This window comes from Thunnus maccoyii, chromosome 2 (assembly GCF_910596095.1).
Source record: "Thunnus maccoyii chromosome 2, fThuMac1.1, whole genome shotgun sequence".
NCBI classification, from domain to species: Eukaryota; Metazoa; Chordata; class Actinopteri; order Scombriformes; family Scombridae; genus Thunnus; species Thunnus maccoyii.
Window position 1 is genome coordinate 14,249,722 of NC_056534.1, and position 20,725 is coordinate 14,270,446.

General features: G+C 39.3%; 1 protein-coding gene across 5 annotated transcripts in view; it reads right to left on the reverse strand.

Annotated features, from left to right (window-relative positions):
* The window catches only part of LOC121910628 (nephronectin), a 30,653-nt gene continuing 9,928 nt past the window's right edge, over positions 1-20,725 (reverse strand). For 2 of the 5 annotated variants that reach the window (XM_042431902.1, XM_042431911.1), the window contains exons 3-10: positions 20,032-20,171; positions 13,671-13,850; positions 5,321-5,445; positions 4,477-4,569; positions 4,224-4,346; positions 3,594-3,716; positions 1,422-1,556; positions 1-667 (exon numbers count right to left, since the gene is read on the reverse strand). In XM_042431902.1, coding sequence (XP_042287836.1) covers positions 459-667; positions 1,422-1,556; positions 3,594-3,716; positions 4,224-4,346; positions 4,477-4,569; positions 5,321-5,369 — 732 coding nt within the window. In that variant the 5' untranslated portion in view covers positions 5,370-5,445; positions 13,671-13,850; positions 20,032-20,171 and the 3' untranslated portion in view covers positions 1-458. Of the gene's footprint in view, positions 668-1,020; positions 1,207-1,421; positions 1,557-3,593; positions 3,717-4,223; positions 4,347-4,476; positions 4,570-5,320; positions 5,446-6,106; positions 6,429-7,549; positions 7,902-13,670; positions 13,851-20,031; positions 20,172-20,725 lie in introns of those variants that run through there. The other 3 variants (XM_042431886.1, XM_042431920.1, XM_042431894.1) reach the window with 3 other exon arrangements.

The window sequence follows — 20,725 nt, forward strand, 5'->3', positions numbered from 1 at the left end:
GCAAATTTTGTTTAGTGTTTTCTTTGGCGAAGTAGGAATAACACGGGTGGTGTCTTTGTGACACTGTTGTTGCCAGCGCAAGGAAAACCCCTTGTCATCACCGTCCGTTTGGGCTGTAGCACTCAAGCAAAGTACAGAGTGTGGTCCTGTTACAGTACATTTGTTAAATGAAGGGTTTCTTCAACAGACATCACACAAGCAGCCAGTGATGCTGGGATCGTTCCAGGTTTTGCCTCGCTGACTGTTGACTGGAGAAATAACAGCTATAACTGTAGATGGACACAAGCTTTCCAGTTGTGTTGAAAATTCTTTACATTACTTAACAAAATACTTGACATTACAACATGTTTTGTCCTGAAAAGGTTTTTTTTTTTTTTTAACCGAATACCTCTTAAATTACCCTCTAATGTTGCATGTGTCACTCATGGTTTGAACCATGAAGGTTGTGAGAAGTTGCACTAAGATGAAGGTCGTATGGGCTTGGTCCTTTTGGAGAGTTTGTAATTGAAATACATGACAGCCTTGGACTGTGGGGCTCTCCTGGGCCAGCAGGTGCGTCCGTTGCCGAAGTAGTCCTCCAAACACTGACAGGTGTAGGAACCATCTGTGTTGACACACTGAGCATGGCGGCTGCACTGGTGAGACCCGGTTAAACATTCATCCTTATCTGTGGAGAAGAGGAGAAGGAGGTTTGAAATGTTTCGTAATGACGAATACATGTCAGAGTCTTTTTTATGTCAGAGCAAGTAGGGGATTGGTTACATTACAGCAAGAAGGTATGCTGAGGCTGCTCCACAGCTAAGTCATATGAGATCAGCGTGGAGAGTGTCTGTTTCAAACCTGCTCGAGAGATAATTTTGCAATGCTCATCACATGGATGAAAACAAAAACAGCATGTGGGTGAGCCCACAGCTGAGTGGGTGAGCTATGAGTGCTCATCAAATAAACATGGTCTCTAGATCTCCGCTGCCAAAGCACATCTTCACATGATCCCTCTCTCTGCCAATTAACACAGATGAGGAGAACATGTGTGGCTGTGCTGTGATCCATTTAGTCATTTTTCAGTGCTGACATGGAGCAGATCTGGATGCCGCAAAACAATCTCCAACATGGGCGACCCTGTGGCCTTGTTGACGTAAACCATGTAGTCGCCATGTCCCTGCTTTGAGTCCCTCTGCTCTTTCTTGTGTCTCCTGTCTATCTCTACTGTTAAATAAAGGCAAGTGTTGAGAAAAAAAAACCTCATGCATACCTGTACATTCATAAACACAAAACACATTGTCACATATACCACAGGATTTTATGATGGATTTTATGAGAAACGTGACCATCTGCTTCGCAAAAAGTGGTCGACTGCATATTGAAGTCATATTAATGTAATTAGAAATGATTAGGAGTGTTTTTTCTTTTGTTTTTTTTACCTCGACATTGCACTGAGCCCTGGAGTGTCCCCATCACAAAGCCATCTTGACACGCACAGAAAAAGCTGCCGAAAGTGTTCCTGCAGGTCCGGCGTGGTGGACACACATCAGCATCCCGCTGACACTCATCTACATCTGCAACACGACACATACATGTGTAACATCAGCATCACATTTCATTGCACAGGTCACCTGCAGAAGCAGTCAGTACAAATCTATCTGCCCACACACACACACACACACACACACACACACCTAACCCGGATGACATGGTGCTTTAATGTTTCTTGCTCAAAACAATAATTACCTTCAAAAAGACACGAGAGGCACAAATGAGTACCTTGACCTTGCAGCCACCTCTTTGTACTGAAGCTTTGAAAGGTGCACTGCTGTTCAAAAACAAGGATGACCCAAACACACAAATGTTTCACCTCAGGTGTTAGGTCCCTCATGTTCCTCTTTTGAACTACCTTTTTTTTTATAACAACACAGGCATAAATGATTCTCTTCTCTTTCAAGAACTTTCTCAAGTCAGACAGAATTGCCAGACACACCCAGGTACATCTATTTTATTAGTATATTATTATTATTAGTATATTAGTATTATTATTAAGATTTAGTTTAACCTTTATTTTATCAGCATAGCCTCTTAAGGTCAGGGAGTCTCTTTTTTTGAGGGGTCCTGGCTCAAACAGCAGCACACATTACAGATAATAATACAGTAAAATGAAGTTCAAAACAGTACAAAACTAAAATGTGGACGTACATAAAAACAAGCACAAAATAGCCCTGCAATAAATGCTGTTATCTTTTTTTCCCCATCCTCATATATATCAGTGGCAATAGACTGCTGTATTGAACTGCATTTGTTGTTCTCATTCGTCCCTAATAAACTGGCAACTTGGTCTATCTCTGGTAAATGTACAGATGCACTCAAACTCAGAACTATTTAAAATACAGTTGTGCATCGGTGAATGCACATGCTTGAAAGCTAAATTGTTCCCACCAAAAGCTCTCCCACAGTGTGAGAATGTCTCCTGAACGGCCGTGAGACCGGGGGAAGGCTCGCTTCATTACAGGACAGGAGGTGTCTGCGGCCAGTGCTTTATTAGAGCTGAGTATGTTTTTCTCTTCATTAGGTAATTAAAGGCTTTTCACCATTGGGTGGACAGACCCAGCGGAGAGGTGCCATTGGTGGTAAGTAAGCTGTAGGTAGATGAATGGTGAAGCTTCACCTTCTTTACAAATAAAGTCATAAAGAAAAGATTTGGCAAAGCATAATGGTTGGAGCAACACACAATTTAAAAAAGAGGTGAAAAGCAAAAAGAGAAACTTTGTGCTCTGGTGGTTAGCGCAGGAAGTATCTGGGTTGGGTTTGCAGCACTGAATGACGCTGGCTGGTCGAGAACACTCGCCTTTTTCATAGTATTTAACAACAACCATTTTAAAAAACCTGCAGCAGCGAGCGCAATGTCCTGCTTCACAGCTCTTTGCTCTAATATGTTCGAAATTAAGGAATACGAATACAAATTAAGCCACAGAAGAGATTCTATGATGATTTTATGATTAGACAGTGAAGTTCAGTCTTTGTTAAACCTGCAGGTTTAACTGATATTAGGTTTAAATGATATTTTTAAATAATAGGTTTAAATGATATTTTTGGCCACTGGGGGCAGTGTAAACAAGCTTTAAACACAACATAGACGTATTATACCTTCTAAGTTGATATGGCAAACTTGTTAGCAGACACACCTCCAGCAGACATGTAGCAACATTATCATTCATATAGTCGTGTTTCTGGCCACCAGAAGGATGTAAGTCTAATATTCACTCAATGTTTAGCTCTGTTTTTGTTTTTGTTATTTGATCTATTGTTAATATAAGAATATTGATTGGACCAGCTTTAAGATAACCACTACCACAGCTTCCGTGATGACTGAAAATGATGTCAGGGGGATGGATGCTTGCTTCCTTTTGTATTTAGGTGAAATGACCACCTCCTTCAAACATGAACACAGTGTGAGACAAAATAATAAAGTGAATATAAATGGCAGTTCACTCTGACTATCAGGCTAAGAACAACAATGGAAATGTGCTAAATCTAAACACGTGAGGCATCTCTTTTTACAGTGGTTCATAATGATAAGCTGAGGGGTGTTTCTGAAGAACTACCTTCACAGGTCTTGTTGTCAGCGGCCAGGTGGAGGCCGGGGGGACACAGACAGCGCAATGCTGCTCCCCCTCTTTCCATCTGGCAACCAAACTGGCAGCGCAGGGAGAAACATGCGGCCTCTCCTGGAAGACAGACAGGGAAACACTGGCTGAGAAATGGGCCACTGGATCACCACTGAGAGAGAATACACACACCTCATGCCACCACACACATAACATATGAGTCCAGCCTTGTTCTCTGTAACACTGGGACAAGTGATGAAGCTATAACGGTGATCATTCTCTTTGACCTAACACTACACCACAATAACCAGTATCTTAGATAAATCCCTGATTAATTTGCCCTTGAAATACCCTCTATACACTTTGTTATGATATCACTTACTCTAATATAAACTGTGAATTGCTGTCATAAACATTTATGTTAGCCTAAAAAGGTGGGTAAACTGAGTACCAAGCCCTCAGATACTTTAACCTCCTATTATGGTATGAAGATGGCAGATAGACTTTGTGGAAAACTACTCCAACATCACAAATATCATCTGTCAGTCTACAGATTTTCTTCATTTGGGTTCTTAGATACCAAACTGTAAGTTTTAAAATGTTCTGTTTAAAGAGGAAATTACTCACCGCTGCAGGTGTATCCGTCTGCACTGAGCGTGTATCCAGGTTCACAGTAACAGCGATAGCTACCGTGTGTATTCATGCAGCGCTGGGAACACGGTCTCTCCAGGAAACCGCACTCATTCACATCTGGAGTCAATATGAAACATTATTCAAGCCGCAGAAAGGAATCCTTGTGGCAAATGATGCAGGGGAACACAGGTAATGGTTAAAAAATTAGAAACATAAGACTGACAACGCTTTGTGTATTGTAGTGTACCTTCATCACACTGCCGTCCTTTGTACCCTCTGGAGCATAAACATTTGTCAGGTCCCACACATTGTCCATATACGCATGACTTCTTGCACACCGCTGTGGGGGACAACGGACATGATATAACCTACTAACATCAATAACAACTGTGCACTGGTGTATGATGATCAGTGGTGGAAGAAAATGTTCATTGTAACAACACTTCATTGTAAGAAAAGCTCCTGCATTTAAAATTTTACCTTAAGTAAACGCACTCATTATGCAGAAGGAACCCTTTCAGAGTGTTATATTATTATATATTAAGCTATTGAATCAGTTGTTCTGATGCATTAACATGTAAGCAGTGTTTTCATGTTTTAGCTGAGTTAGAGCTAATTTTACTTTTACTTTATATAATATTGGATAGTTCAATCTATAATATGACATATTTCAAAAACTCATGTGTTAATTATCACATAATTTATAAAATTAAAAGTACAATATTTTCCTATAGGAGTTGAGGAAGAATCATAATGGAACATATGAATACCTAAAAATGTTACTAAAGTAACTAAATGTAGCACAGTGAAAAGTACAATAAAAGTAAAATAATAAATAAAATGGAGGTACTCTGCACTTATGGAAGTACAGCACTTTACAAAATGTATGTAGTTGTTGTTCATTTCATTAAAAGATAAATAAAAAATGAAAATAATGCAAAGAACAGACAAACCAGAGATACAAGAGTCAAACTTTTTCACACTTATTTCCTACTGTTTGTTGTTTCTCCAAGATGCCGGACTGATAACCTGTGAACTCTGGCTAATGTGTCATTGTAGTTGTGCTGTCACTGAATCGCAGAGTGACTTACGCTGACAAATGCCATTAACATTCCTCCATCCCAAACAACAGGAAGTCATCTGACCATAGCTGCAGAGCCCCAGCTGTGCACGACCGCCAGTGTGCTCCAACGCATCCTCCACTGACCTGTGGAAGCTGGGACAAAAGGTTATCAGATCATTAAGCACCATCAAGCCTTCAGGGCTTCAATTTCAGCACAGAATCCAAAGTCTGATGTCCTGGAAGAAGGTTGTACTCTTTAGTATTAGAAAAGCTTAGAGGTATTCTTTTGCCCTCGCTATGCCTGTAGCTATGCAGCAAGCTAAACACACTTACAATAAAGGTTAACATCAACAGTTGGCCTTTGAAGTTTGAGCAACAAATTGAGTGCTAGTGATTGCAAACCAGCAAAAGATGAGATAACCTTTAACAAGAATTAGAACAAAGGTGCTGTAAAAATGAGTTAGAACAGTAATAAGGATTCACAAAAGAGCTGTTAAATAAGTTATAGGCTATGTCCTCCTAATAATCCCACAATGTAACATGACAAGTTTTATAGATGCAAAAATTACTATTGTGTGAATCTATGGCTGTTTGTAATGACACGAAATGATGATGAATAGTAAGTGTCTGAAATCTCAATTTACTGCTCTCCATTGAGTAAACTATTGAGTGTCTATTAAACAGGGAGTAGTAAATGAGTGAGCAAGGGAGTGATTTGTTATGCCTGGAAAAAATAAAGTCTCACCAGTAAAAGAATAACATTAAATCCCCAAAGGAAGAATAACACAGTAATTAATCTAGTAAACATACTCACTGAGTTCCACAAGAGTGAAACACTGTAAAACAGTAAAATACATAACAGTAAGTCCAACAGTAACCTAGAATGTTACATTAGCTGATACATTAGCCTCAGACAGCTAGCTTGGTTAGCAGTAAACTCAGGAAAACTAGATGACCAAATCAACAATCACTAAACAGCTAAAATAAAAAAAGGTAACAGATACAGATAATGCTCCAACAAGGGCTTTTAGGGAGTGAATAAAGGATAATTGTCAATTTTTGCTAAGTCACAGATCTGACTCAATGTAACGGTGTCAGTTAAACTGCCACCGAACTGTTGCTTAGTAGCGGCTGCTACTAGCAACAGCATGTTTAAGTGAAACCAACTGCTGCTGGCACAAAAATGAAATTTGACTCGGTCTGTCAATGTAACAGAGCCACAAGAAAAGGTTTCTTTTTATTAGTGTGCTTGCATTCAGCAATACACACTCATTGATATTTTTATTATTCTTCTGCTTCTCCTTCTGGACACTTGTTGTTTATTTACACTTTTCCTTAGAAACGTCCTTCCTTTTCCTTGAGGAGGTTCAGCTCAAGCAGGACATTTAAAATAAAAATAAATTTTACACTTGTACAGACATTTTAACTGTTGTCAGTTCTTACATTTAAACTTCAACTTCTTTCAGCACTTCTATGTCAACTGCAACTACTTTTGGTGTTTGCATTTTGACTGCCACTTCAATTACAACTTCAACTATTTCAGCATTTCATCCAATTGTTCCAACTGCATATTTTAAGCAGCAAGCACGTGTAGAGTTTCCTTAGAAAATGTTTCAGGTTTAACAAGGGTGATTAATTTTTGCCATCCTAAATTTCCTTCTGGTGGATTTACCCTCTTCAACATCTTTGATTACAAAATATCATAACCAAGTCCATACAACAGTTTATTCCTGGATCTTTAGAGCACACTGGAGCCCATTTAATGCCGCTATATACTGTAACTACTTATGAAACACCTTCCTTATTTCCATGCATTCACAGGAAAAGTCTTAAAGAGCGTATTATATTCTAAGCAGCAATCATTTCTCCCTCATTAAAATCTGCTGTCATAAACAAAAGTGTAATAAACTACATGTTCTACAGAACCACTGAGCAAGCTTCACTCATAGCTGCTGTTAAATTTCCTCACACCCACACTGCAATAAGAGGATATTAAATGATTAGACACAGGCCAGTTAAGTTTGTTTCATGCACTCACACTGTACTGACAGAGGTCACCAACAGTGTGTGAGCAAGAGATACACAACCCTTACTATCTTTAAGAAGTTGACTAAAGTCAGCACTTAATTGCTCTTAGGAAAAAAAGTATCCTATATTGCTTTAAAAAGATAGATTACTTCATAAATATCAATAATTCAGATTTTTTATCACAAAAATCAGATTCACTTCTACAAATCTCAATAATTTGGACTCTTACCTTTCTTGATGATGAGCCAGGGAAAGCGTAATAAAATGCACCGTCACCACAAAGACCCGTCGTCTCATTTCAATCATTTTCTTCCACCACAGTTTTTATTATTGCCCTTTAAACACATATTAGCTGCCACTATCCTCCGAAACCTTTTTCTCCGTCAGACGAGAACAATTGTTTTGAGATGTGTACTGTATGTGTTTTTAAAAAAGCTATTCTCGAGGCGTCTTCAGTGCCAAAGGGCATTCAAGTGTGTATGAGTGTGTTTGTTTGAGGAGTGGAGCTGTGTGGGGGGCTCCCATGCTGTAATTGTAGGGTGCTGAGCGTAAGAGGTGTGAGCTTACCTGCATTCAAAGCAGAGAGAGGGACAGACAATAGAGAGGCAGAGAGGAAAACAAGAAGAGAAAGACAGAAGAAGAGTGGAAGTATGAGCATGCAAAAAACAAACAACAACAACAAAAAAGTGAATTATAATATTGGTTGACAAAACAAATCTTTCTTGCTTGTTCTGTAGAGTGATCCATAGATGGAGTTTGCTCAGTTGCCATGTGATTGGAAAATGTTCAAAACCTCCATTATTCTAAACACTTTTCGGACTTGTCATGCAAGTTGGATTAAAAGTTGAGCTTGACAGTTTGGCCTTGGACACGGCAGTTAACTAAACAATTAAAGGACCAGTGTGTAAGATTTAGTGGCATCTAGTGGTGAGGTTGCAGATTGCAACCAAATGAATACATCTACCCTCACCCTCCCCTTCCGTGTGTAGGAGAACCTTCGGTGGCCGCGAAACCCGTGAGAAACATGAGAGGTCCAGTGTTTGGTTTGTCCATTCTGGGTTACTGTAGAAACATGGTGATGCAACATGACTGCCTCCGTGGAAGAGGACCCACTCCCTTTGTAGATATAAAGGGCTCATTCTAAGACAATGAAAACACAACAATTCTTATTTTTCAATTCAATTCAATTTTCAATTTTATTTATATAGCACCAAATCACAACAAAAGTCATCTCAGGGCACTTTTAACATAGAGCAGGTCTAGACTGTACTCTTTAATTTACAGAGACCCAACAATTCCCCCATGAGAAAGCTTGGCAGCAGCGGTACGGAAAAACTCCCCTTTAACGGGAAGAAACCTCAAGCAGAACCTGGCTCTTGGTGGGCGGCCATCTGCTTTGACCATTTTTTCAGGTGATTAAACACTAATTAATATGAATTAGAATTATGAATATTATATTCCATTTCTGCCAAGTCCGTTCCACTAGACGCCACTAAATTCTACAAACTGCACCTTTAAATTCAGAGTATTGTATTTGTCCCTCAAGAGACAATTCTAGGCACTCAGGTTTGCAAACACAAAACAATTCATTCACACATATGAAAACAATTTAAAAATACAAAATATGATTTGTAACGATTAAAAGAAAAATGCAAAAAAAAGTTAAAAGACCCAAGTGGCAACACTGCAAAGACACATTGTGTCAAAAAGTGCAAGAAGTGCATTTATCAATCTATAAACAACATAAACTGACAATTTCTTGCTGTGCACAAGTTTTATGGCTTCTGGAATAAAACCAAATTTAACCTTCTGTTAGTTTTTCTGACGGTCACAGGTTGTCATTTGATATTTTTGTTTGGTTGGTTGTGTCTTGTCTGGTATGAGATATCGATGCATGAGAGTAACATGCGGTAGACAGAAAGCATCTTTTTGTTGAGCTTGTGATGAACAATGAATGATAACCCTCATCCCTGAAGTACTTTGGTTTAGTTTCTGTCTGCATCTATTTGTTAACTTAAATGAACTGAAACCAACACTGAGCTTATAGTGTACGAGGTGGATGCCAGGTCCAGCTACGACCACCCAGTTTCATGAGCAATGAGTGGATGGATGATGATGAATAGAGTGACTGCAGAAAGCTAGATCAGTCTGCTGGGTTTCAGGTGGGGCCCGCAATCATTTCTTGTTAATACTGAACTTGACCAATAGACCAAAACAGAGCTTACTCTGTTACCAACACCTGAGGGAAATATCTGTGTCTTTGGTTACTAAATGCTCCACCATGTTCCCCTAGTTATATGCTGACTTTGTCTGTCTGCTGTTTGGTGCTGTGCAGGTAGCTTATAATGGGTTCATCAGAGCTTTTTTGGTGCAAACAGCTGCCTATTGGAAAACACTGATGAAAGAGATGAGAGTGAACCAAAACGGTACACTTTCAGGGCCTAAAACCAAAACAATGAGCTGAAAGATGCTAAAATGCAGAGTGAGCTGATAATTCTCTGTGGGTTCATCACTATGACAGACACCTATCCCGCTACCAGTAATTATTTTTATATAAATTGTTAATATAAAAACATTTATTACTGCAGCTTTAACTATTAAATGAACTTATGTTTTCTTTGCCATTGTTAGCATGTTATTTACATTACTAAAACTTACAGTATTAAAGGTGAAATATATATATATTATATAAACAAATATTAATCACAAAAAGCGTTAAGAAATACACACAACGACTATTTTGAGACTAAGTGTTTTTCAAAGGCTGAGACTGCAATCTCAGGGTCGGAAATAAGTGCTGGCAGCCTCAGAGGTAGTGCCTTTGAAGCCTTAACTATTACCAGCACTGATCAGAGTGCAATCAGTTGTATTAAGCTCAAAGGCGGAGTCCATGTCTGGGCGCCTGGTGGTCCACTCACCAGGAATCACACACACACCCACACACCCACACACACACACACGTACACACCCTGCTTTAACACACAAATCTTTCTGATGAATGAACATCAGCTGTTAAAAAAAAGTTCAGGCCCAGATCAAACTGATTATACCTTTTCCCACCGAGGCCCAACATTATTCTGCATGTTTTGTCAGTTTACAACAAACCAGACTTTTCTGCTCTCAATTGACACCTCAATTTGTCTGACCCCAGAACAACAAATGGCACATATTTGGCAGGTTCTACAAAACCCATTTGGCTAATTATGAGATTACTGCGGGTAGGTGGCCCCAGGGTGCCACCACTGCAGAGTAGACCATAGCGTAGATGCATTCAAACTGCACAAACCACACAGTTTTCAGATTCAAACAATTGTACTTTTAGAAAAATGTGACCGTATGAGGTGCTGGACGGCAGAAGGGAAGGTGTGGTTGAGGCTGACTGAAAATTGAAAATTGGTGTGTGTAAAAGTCATGTCTCAGTTCATTTTCAACTCTGTCTTTCTCTCTCTCTCTCTACACACACACACACGCACACACACACACACACACACACACACACACACACACACACACACACACACACACACACACACACAGCTCCCCACCCAGCCCTCAGCCTTGGATGGTTTTTGTCAAATGTGTCACCACCACACATCAGTAAGTGAGGTGGAAAGAAACCATAAAATGCCTGTGCACGGTCTGCCTTGAATTAGTGCCAAACCTCACTCCGTATCTGTCATATACGATACAATTAAACTTAATCCTGCCAAAGGGGAAGGGAGTGAGGAGAAAATGGAGAAAAAAAAAGGAAAGTGGCCATCAACAGTAAAGCAGAATGATAAACGTTGTCAGTGCTAGCACAGTGTGTGGCAAGTGCAGGGGTTGATCAGAGAGTTGTGCTGTGCTCTTTTCCATCTGCCAACATGGACTCGGTGGGAGCGGATCAAGATTTCAAGTGTGTGTCTGTGCCAAATCTGCAGATCCTCCTTGTCCTCCTCCTCCTCTCCTGACCACATTATAGGTGTAACACATTGGTGGTCTTTGATTCCTCGACTTGAAAAGGGAAGCCCCACAAAGAGATCAGATGTCATTTAAAGCCCGTTCCCCACCCCCACCTGCTCAAAAAATATAACATATCCGTCATAAATGATGAGGTTGGAGTGAATCCTCCCATGTGAAAACAAGATTCCTGGAACAGTGTTGGTGGTCAATCATACAGAATGTACAGGCAGCACTTCTACTCGCATTAAATTGTACTTTTTCTTATGTAGTAGTGACATGTGGGTGCGCTATGTGACAATTCAGATACATTTTTAGATTTTCTTCATGGACATTCAAGAAATGGTTTTCAGATCCCCCCCTCGGGATGAAAAGACCACCACTGCGATAGAAAATCAAATTAAACTTAATTTTATAATTGCTGATCATCATTTTGGAGTTTAAGACTGCCACTAACGGTTTCACTGGACCAAACTGTCAAAAGTGTGCGTCCAAAATCAACACTGGAGGTTTTAGTGTATAGTGTAGTGTAGTGTGATCTAGCGCCTGTTGGTGTCGTATTCATACAGTTTGGTGATGAAACAAACTTCTGCTGGAGTCACAAAAATTTCTGTAATGCTTTAGAGGGTCTATTTGCCCCAAAATATAAAGATTTATGGAAATTTATTCCACAATAATCTGTGAAAAAAAGAGTAAAATATAAAGATTTAAACCACCTATAGGTAAGAATTTAATTCATACAGACAACTACAGTGAAATAGACATGTTTTTAGATTTTGAGTGTAGTTTGTTTTTATATCTAGTTGGGAAAAATGGGAAGATACTGTACCTACATCTTACTGTGAACACAAATCAGTAAATTTTAAGAATGAATTGTTCTCTTACAGGGACAACAAGTTTTCAAATTACAATAAAAATGTACATTGTTTGAACCCCCCCAAAACCGCTGAACGAGTTTATGTTTCCTGGATTTCATCATCCTGCTATAGGTACAAGAAAATGAAAACAACACAAAAGAAATACAAGCAGAAACATTTAAAAACTATCATTGGCACTTGTGACGTGAGAGCCAAAAAATTCTATTTGACAAGTCTTTAATACCACATAGTTTGGTCATCACTGGGTTTAAACAGTAATCATGACCCCTCTGATATATACAAAAGCTATTGGATATGTATGTAGATGCCCAAAAAGAGAATGAAAAATGAAAGAAGACTAAATCAGGGAAATCAACTCCAAATCAAATTTCTGTCTGTTGATTCTGTCTGTTACTAAAAAGGTCAGAAGACCAGTTTCCAGAGCAAAAAATAATTTATTTAGTCGGGCTAGGAAATTACTAAAAGATTAAATTAAGCTGATGTAAACTGTTTTATTTGAAGAACAAATGAACAACCCCTGAAAATCATGTTTTTGCTGTGGTTTAACATCTCACCTTACTGCTGTGATGTAGAGGTGTACTCCTGGGTGTGTCAGTACACCTCGACATCACTTTAAGGTGAAGTAACAGGTGCAACAAAACACAGTTGTGGTTAGAGGTACAATAGAGACTTTTTAAAGATAAGCTGTAATTTCATATTAACACTGAAACAAATAACTCCCTGTTATTGTATTTTACAGGTCATACTGAGAAGCAACACTGAGCAACACGATGCAGAGTGGGATAACTTTCAGTTATCTGAATTGACAAAACCAAAACAATGCCACTTCATATAAAACTGCAGGCAGCTGCTCAAAGCACAGGAGCTGCCCAACATGAAATGGTAGAGTGCAAAAGTAAATAAATAAATAAAAAAGAAAAGGCATATGGAGCCAGAGTGTGTGACACTTTTTTCCTACTCTCTAGAGTGCAAAAGTAAACAAGTGAGGAAAAAGTTTTCTGCTTTTTGACTTTTCATAACGGGAAATGTACAGTATACTGTGTGTAGTATGGTATGTAAGATAAAGATATTGTATAAATACTACTTCCTTTTCTGCATTCATATATTCATATGCATATGTTTAAGTGCACATGGAAAAGTGTAAAAGTACATCTGGTTCTAATATACATGCAAGTATACAGTATGAATGTATGTAAGAGTATTTATGTAAGATGGTATTCACATATGCATGTTTTTCTCCAGTTCTAGGCAAGAAAACGACATTATGCAACACTTTTAAACCTGCTCTTAAAGACAAAAGAGCAAAATAGTGATCAAGAGATATATGATCATGTTCGTGTTGTTGTATGTATGTAAAAAAACAACTACTTGCATGTGTATTTCAGGATTCCTGTAAGAAGTATGAGATAATCAAACTTTACTAAAAAGTTATGTGTCATGATTGTTTTGAGGGTGTTTCTCTGATTTATGGGTGGCCTAGCTGAGAGTTTCATCACCACTGAGCGACTATAGTTTTTTGGTTAATGTTCTTACCAGGTGACCTCAAGATGATGGACAGTCTGGGGTCAGAGTTCAGAAAGGGTATGCAAAGGAGTCGCCCAGGTGTGAGGGGTTAAAGGCTAAAGGTCGGGTATGAGGTCACCAGACGGGACACCTGCGAGGGCCTGATGAGGACAGCAGGGACAGCTGTGGCAGGAGGACAATGTAACAGATCTGAGAGGAAAAATAGGGAGGAAGTCTTACTCCATCTATCAACATGATGATGATCACCTGCATGCAGGTGCAGCAACTTCTCTTCACTGCAGCAACATCATTCTGACCCTTCATGTGCAGGAACATATGTACATTTACACATATAAACTGGCTTACTAAAGGCAAGGATGGATCTCAAGCTGTTTAGTGTCAATATTTAGTATTGAGTCTTCTTGTTTGAGTCATCTTGTTTTTCTATTTGCAAGTCAAGTTTATGACAGTGTGGTGAAATAATTTCAATGTTTCCGTCATAATGCTATCTGTTTGAAAAAACAATTCAAACATTTCAAACAGGATCAAGTGACTTAGTTTTATGACATGTGATTTGTCTCACTGGAACCGAGAAAATTCTGTAAACACATAAAATCACTGTGGAACAGCTGAAATGATTTTAAACAGGATAAGACAACAAGTCTACAGTCATGTGTAGTTTGGCACAGTGGTGCTTTGAGCTAAATGCTAACGTCAGCATGATAACATGCTCACAACGATAATGTTTACTTACTGATGTTAAGCAAGTATACTGTTTACCATGTTCACCATTGTTTAGCGCATTAGCATGCTAAGATTTGCTAGTTACCACTAAACACAAAGTACAACTGTGACTAATGGGAATGTCATTAGTTTAGCAGGTATTCGGTTACAAACCAATAATTATAGTTTTGCTCTACTGATGATGCTAAATGAAAGGTCAGGGGATCACCAAAGTTATTACAGTTCATCCTGATAGGGGCATGAATGTTTGTACCAAATGTCATGGCAATCCATACAATGGATGTTGGGACATTTTGCTCAAAACTAAAAAATGTCAACCTCATGGTGGCTATAAAGGACACGTCACAGGATCACCAAAGATGATAGGATTCATCCTCTGGGGGCTGTAAATGTCTGTGCAAAATTTAATGGCAATCCATCCAATAGTTGTGGAGATATTTCAGTGGTGGACTAACCAACAGACCTACACTTCCATCCCTGGAGCCGTGCCTAAAAGCATTCAGGTTGCAGTGGCATCTGTGTGATGGAGCTGAAGAGTGAGCCTGAGGAGCAGCACAGGATACACAGACCTAGAAATTGCAGTTGAAGCAGTATCCAAAATATTTAAGGAGGTTGTTTGTGCCATGAATGCACCTACGTCTTCCTTTACAGGCCCGCAAAAGGAACACAACATCAAGTATCAACCAAAAATGCCAAACATTTGTTGGTTCCAGTCTCTGAAATATGTGATTTCTCTGTTTTATATGATTGTAAATTTAATACAATTGAGTTTTGGACTGTTGGTCAGACAATTTGAAGATGTCACTTAGGAATGTTAGAAACTGCAATAGGCATTTTTCACTGCCTTTTAAAAAATATTAAGGCTAAATATTAATTGATTGATTTGTAAAATAGAAAGAGAAACAGAGAGATTAACTGACAATAAAGTAATTGTCAGTTGCAGCAACATCACAATTCAAAACACAAAACTGGAGCCTGCTATCGCTGCCAAATTGATTGACAGGTCTTACATGATTCGTGTAAGATGTCTTGACGACAGACAATAAACAAAATCTCAGTAATTAATATTCTCTAAACCTATGACATGTTTGTTTACATCAGTAATGTTTGTCAACACATGAATAAAATAAAAAAAAGCTTGTTGTTTTTTATGATCAGGCTGATTTTTTAGTCAAACTGCATTTTGTTGTGAATGTACTTATAGTTTACATGGTTGCAAGTTGCAGACTGAGCATTTCCTTCCTTCCTTCCTTCCTTCCTTCCTTCCTTCCTTCCTTCATCCTTCCCAGTCTGTTTGTGTAACAACCTCTTCCTGTCACCACTTTGCCATGCCTGTTAGGCTATAGCTAAACTGGAAGTACACAGTGTACAGAGAGGCAGTGCATCCATTAGACACAGAGCTTTGGAGAGATTAGGATGCACACAGTACACCACCACCACAGGCAGTCTCTGTACCAAAATGAGGATTAGGGCTTTGGCAATGGCAAGGCAGCACCACAGAACACCATGCAAAAGACACCAGGGCATCACCACAGAAAATTATACACCATATGTGTTTTTGCCTTATGTGGCAGTGATGAGAATGAATGGGCAATATTTTCTGAGGAGCAAATGGGCAATGTTTCTTATTCAGACCAATATTTCACTGAGGAGACGGGCATGTTTACTCTGTAATCCTCCATTTCTGGAATAACACTGACTTGATTTATTTATGATTCATTTTGTAGAGTGCGCTCTGACGCTGGAGTTGGACTTATCGGGGTGCATTTGTGTGATTGTGTGAGGGTTTGACTGAGAGGCCACACACTGTTGCAATTTGTTGTTTTAGCACAGCCATAAACAATCAGATTTTTTTGTTTACCAAGCCTTGCTTTGCCTTTTTGTTCTACAATAAATGTTGATTCATTAGACAAGTTAAGAGAAGATTTTCTTCTTATTTTAATTGTTGAGTCATTAAAAAGCTTTCCTTAATTAAACATAAAACCTTAAAGGAATAGTTTAACATTATGGGAAATACAATTATATGCTTTCTTGCGGAGTTTGTTTCTCAGCAAGTTTTTGATGTGAGCCTGTGAAGTAAGTGTTAAGCGAATCAGGAGTTGATTAGCTTAGCTTAGCATAAAGACGGAGCTCAAAAATACGCCTACCAACCCTTTTAAAGCTCAGTAATTAACGCAATGCATCTCATTTGTTTAATCCATACACAGAAAAATAAAAATGTCAATGTGGTTTCAGGCGAAGTTGCTTTAACTATCTCTTGGCAGACAACATGCACAATCTTGTAATCACAGTGAGATTGAGGCAACCAGCAGAGACACCGCACAAGTGTTGCGCAGATGGATAAATTGTTGTCCGTCACGAAATAATTACAGCACATTGCTAACCCTAAAATCTCAAATTGTTGTATTTACATTTATATTCATGTACTGTCTAAAAAATAGATCAAACGTGTTGTTTGGAAAGCTCTAGAGGCATATTTTGAACCAGGCTAGCTATTTCCTCCTTTTTCCAGTCTAAATATCCAGTCTTATATGCTAAATAAAGCTCATCACCTCCTGGCTTTAGCACAAAGACATGAGAGTGATACTGATATTAATATTTCCCAAAATGTCAAACTATTCCTTTAAATTGACTTAAACTTGCATTAACAGGGTTTTTTGGGGGATCACTGACTTGGGGTCACTGTCTTATTATCACCTTTCAAGTTTATCTGGTGAACTTATGAGCTAATAATTGCCTATTTCCACATATAGTCAATGAGGAGCAACACTTGCATCTATTTAGTCTGTAAGTCCAATATTCACTTTCCTTTTAGCTCTCTTTTGCTCCTCACTAAATGCTGCGGGTAATGTCTGGCTCTCTAGCTGCTAAACGCTACACTATGTTCACTAGCTAGTTGCTAACTTTGTCTGGTTTGGTGTTGGGCAGGTAGCATACATTGGTTAATTGGGTTTATCTGAGCTTTTTCCTTGACAACAGCTGCCTACTCTCCGAAAACAACACTGAGAGCACTGAGGGCGACCGAAAACAGTAAACTTGGGGGCCATAAAACCAAAACAATGAGCTGAAAGGTGCTATAAAGGTTCTTACAGCTGAGGTAAACGGCAGGAGTCAGGTGATAATTTTTTGTAGGCTCATTACTACGAGTGACCCATTTAAAATCCAAGTAGGAATGTGATATATTGTTAATATGAAAATACTGATTTTAGCCACTTTAAGTAAGTTGTGATTCTTGTTATAGGAATTTAGGGAATTAACAAATCAGCAGACAAAGAGTCAATTTTGGACAATATTTAAGATGCACGCTGCGGTGGGAAAACAGTTACTGGAAGATCTACAGTTCATGCAAAGGTGTGCGTTTGTCTCCATGCATGTGTGTTCATGTAGGATTTTCTCTCTCTGGTTGGTGTATCTATGTGTGTGTGCGCTATCCCTTGTGCAAGACCCCAACCTCTTGTTAGTGGTGTGTGATAAACTGTTTGGCCCACACGGCGCAGCAGAACGGGCCGTGCCTGTACTGATAACAAGGCGGCAGGCATCTGGCAGAGTTCACTGGCCGGGACACACAGACACACGGACACATGGACAGAAGGCTGATGCAAGCTATGGCCCTGTTCCAGTCAGGATAAACCACATCTTTGCAAGCAGAGAAAACCAACTGTGCCTTACTTTCTTTTTCTTTCACTCTTCATTTCTCACTTTCTGGTTGGGCCCCTGCCAGTCAGTGTTTGAAGAGCAAATATGTATCGGAACATGGTCATCAGAAAATGCATGAAAGCTTACAAAGTGAAAATTTGAGGGTCATATCTTTTGCAAAGGCGAGATACAGAATATAAGCACATTATGATCAGGTGCCTGTGACATCATTGAACACTTGTTGTCAACTTGCTGACCTTTTTTGGCTTTTCTTGGTCTCTCTGGTCGACACACACTCCGGCACGGACACACAAACACACACAGTATTTGACCCCAGTGTTAGCTCTAGTGTTAGCAGTAAGGCTGCGGCGGATGTCTCTCTGTTGACTCTGAGTGATGTAAGCTTGAGATGAGCCCTGCAGATTAAGAGTGAAGGCAAACAAAGGGCCCTGCCAAGATGAGCCACAGTGTATACAGATTAATACAACAATACAGCCACACGAGCGCTGCCGTAAACCATTTGCATAACTCTTTTTAATGTGTTTCGGAAAATTTTCTTGCTTTGCTTTGAGGAGATACTCCCACATGGAAACTTATACCTAGGTGGTCCATTCCAGCCGACATCAGTTGTTTACCTAGCCCGGCTGAGGATCATAGAGAGGGGAGGCAGACAAAGACTGATGTGTTGTTTTTGACAGCCACATGCACATTCATATCAGACACACACACACACACGCACACACACACACACACACACACACACACACACACACACACACACACACACACAAACACAGAGAAATATGTGATACATTCAAAATTATATACAATTGCTGGACTTTCATGCTTTATCTTGTACGCCACCACCCAAGCATAAATACAAACACAGATTTCACTCACACTTTTATTGCTTTTGTAGAAAGTTGTGGGTCCCTATGAATCTATGAATGGCAATGTTTGGTCGGTCCAGGCTGAAATATTTCAGCAATTATTGGATGGAGTGCCATGAAATTGTGTGCAGACAATTGAGTTTTCCAGACGATGAATCCTACTGACTTTGGTGATCCTCTGACTTTTCCTCTGGCGTCACCAGTATGTTGACAGTTTTGGTTCAGAGTGAGATTTTTCCACAACCATTGGACGGATTGCCATGAAATTTGCTACAGACTTTCATGTCCCCCTCAGGAGAAATTTTAATAACTTTGTAATGCCCTGACTTTTCATGCAGCGCCATCATCAGGTCAAAAATTTTAATTTGTCCAATAATTTGGTTTATAGCCATATACTAACAGCTTCACGTATCTGCTGGCGTGACTGTTAGACTCGTTTCTCTCTGTAAAGGAGTTCAATCTGGAAAGAAGAATACAGGTGCAACTATAATGTGCATTTCTTGAAGAAAATGCATGTGATTGCTGCTAGCTGGTGAGACTGCCAGCTGCAGCTGCTGCTACTAGCTGCTGCTCCAGCAGCAATTTCTTTTAATATTGTAGCGCCACCTACGGGTGAGGTTATATAAAAGTCATAAGTGTAACAATGGGCAGTAAGTGAGTAACGTACATAACTATCATGGTTTGAATTGTTTTAATGTTGATCAGAGAGAAAACCATCTGACTCCTCTGACATACATCACATGTTTAAAAAGACACACAATAGCCTCCATCATGTAAATTAACCAGACAAAAGGTTTTTTGCACAATTTCATCACTGTGGTTTGGAACAGTTTTGAAAATTCACAGCAAGCAGCGTTGATGTCACCACAGTGGTTTAAAGAGACAATTTGACCTTTGACCTGAACATTCAAACATTTTTCTAGAGTTTTTAAAGTAAGTCCATGTTTTAAAAAAAAGATTCATACAAAAGTAATGCTTGTTTTTGTTCTCAGGTTCATTCAGCATTGACTTGAGGGCATGAAAACCGTGCGACTTTGATGGAACACAGGCGCAAAAAAGGAAAAGGACAAAAAACAAAGGAAAAAACACACACAGTCCCTCAGGCTGCATTTCACACTAACCTGGCATCCTTTCACAGGGCCCAGTGGAGCATGCTGGTGCTGCTCTCAGGCTCTACTGATGGAGGAAACTGCTGCTCCAAGATGGACAACATGGATGTCATGGTGGTGATGGGGAGGAGGTGGGTTGCACAATAGTAAGTCTGAAAGACAGAGTGCAGAATTGCAATGATATTTAAAGAGCAGCACTAAGAGTCTGATTGGCAAGAGGAATACGGCAAGAAAGATAATTGGTCAGGTGTGGCAATGTCAGAATTGTGAATGAAGGGATTTTGACAATGTGGGAAAGTGGAAGTGATGGAGAAATAGAACAGAAGGAAAAAGCAACAAACAGAGTGTGATGATAGAGATCTCCCTTATTGAACTTACACCAAAGCTTCATTTCAATAAGGAAAAAACACAATTTAAAATGAATAACAATGTTTGTTATAAGTAACGCAGAAATTTTGGCGATTAGATTTTGTTGATATGACGCATCTTCGTAAGTGTAGGTCCTTATGAAGATTGGACAGGATCCCCCAAAATAAATGAAAGCATTCTCACCATGCCAAGGATGATTCATCTCTGAGAGGAGATGAGAATATCATGAAACAATGTACCAGACACATACACACTAAATGTAATTAGCAATAGAAGTGATTCACCTACATGAACAGTTGTTAGGAATTAAGATATGTAAAAAAGGGTAGAGATAGCA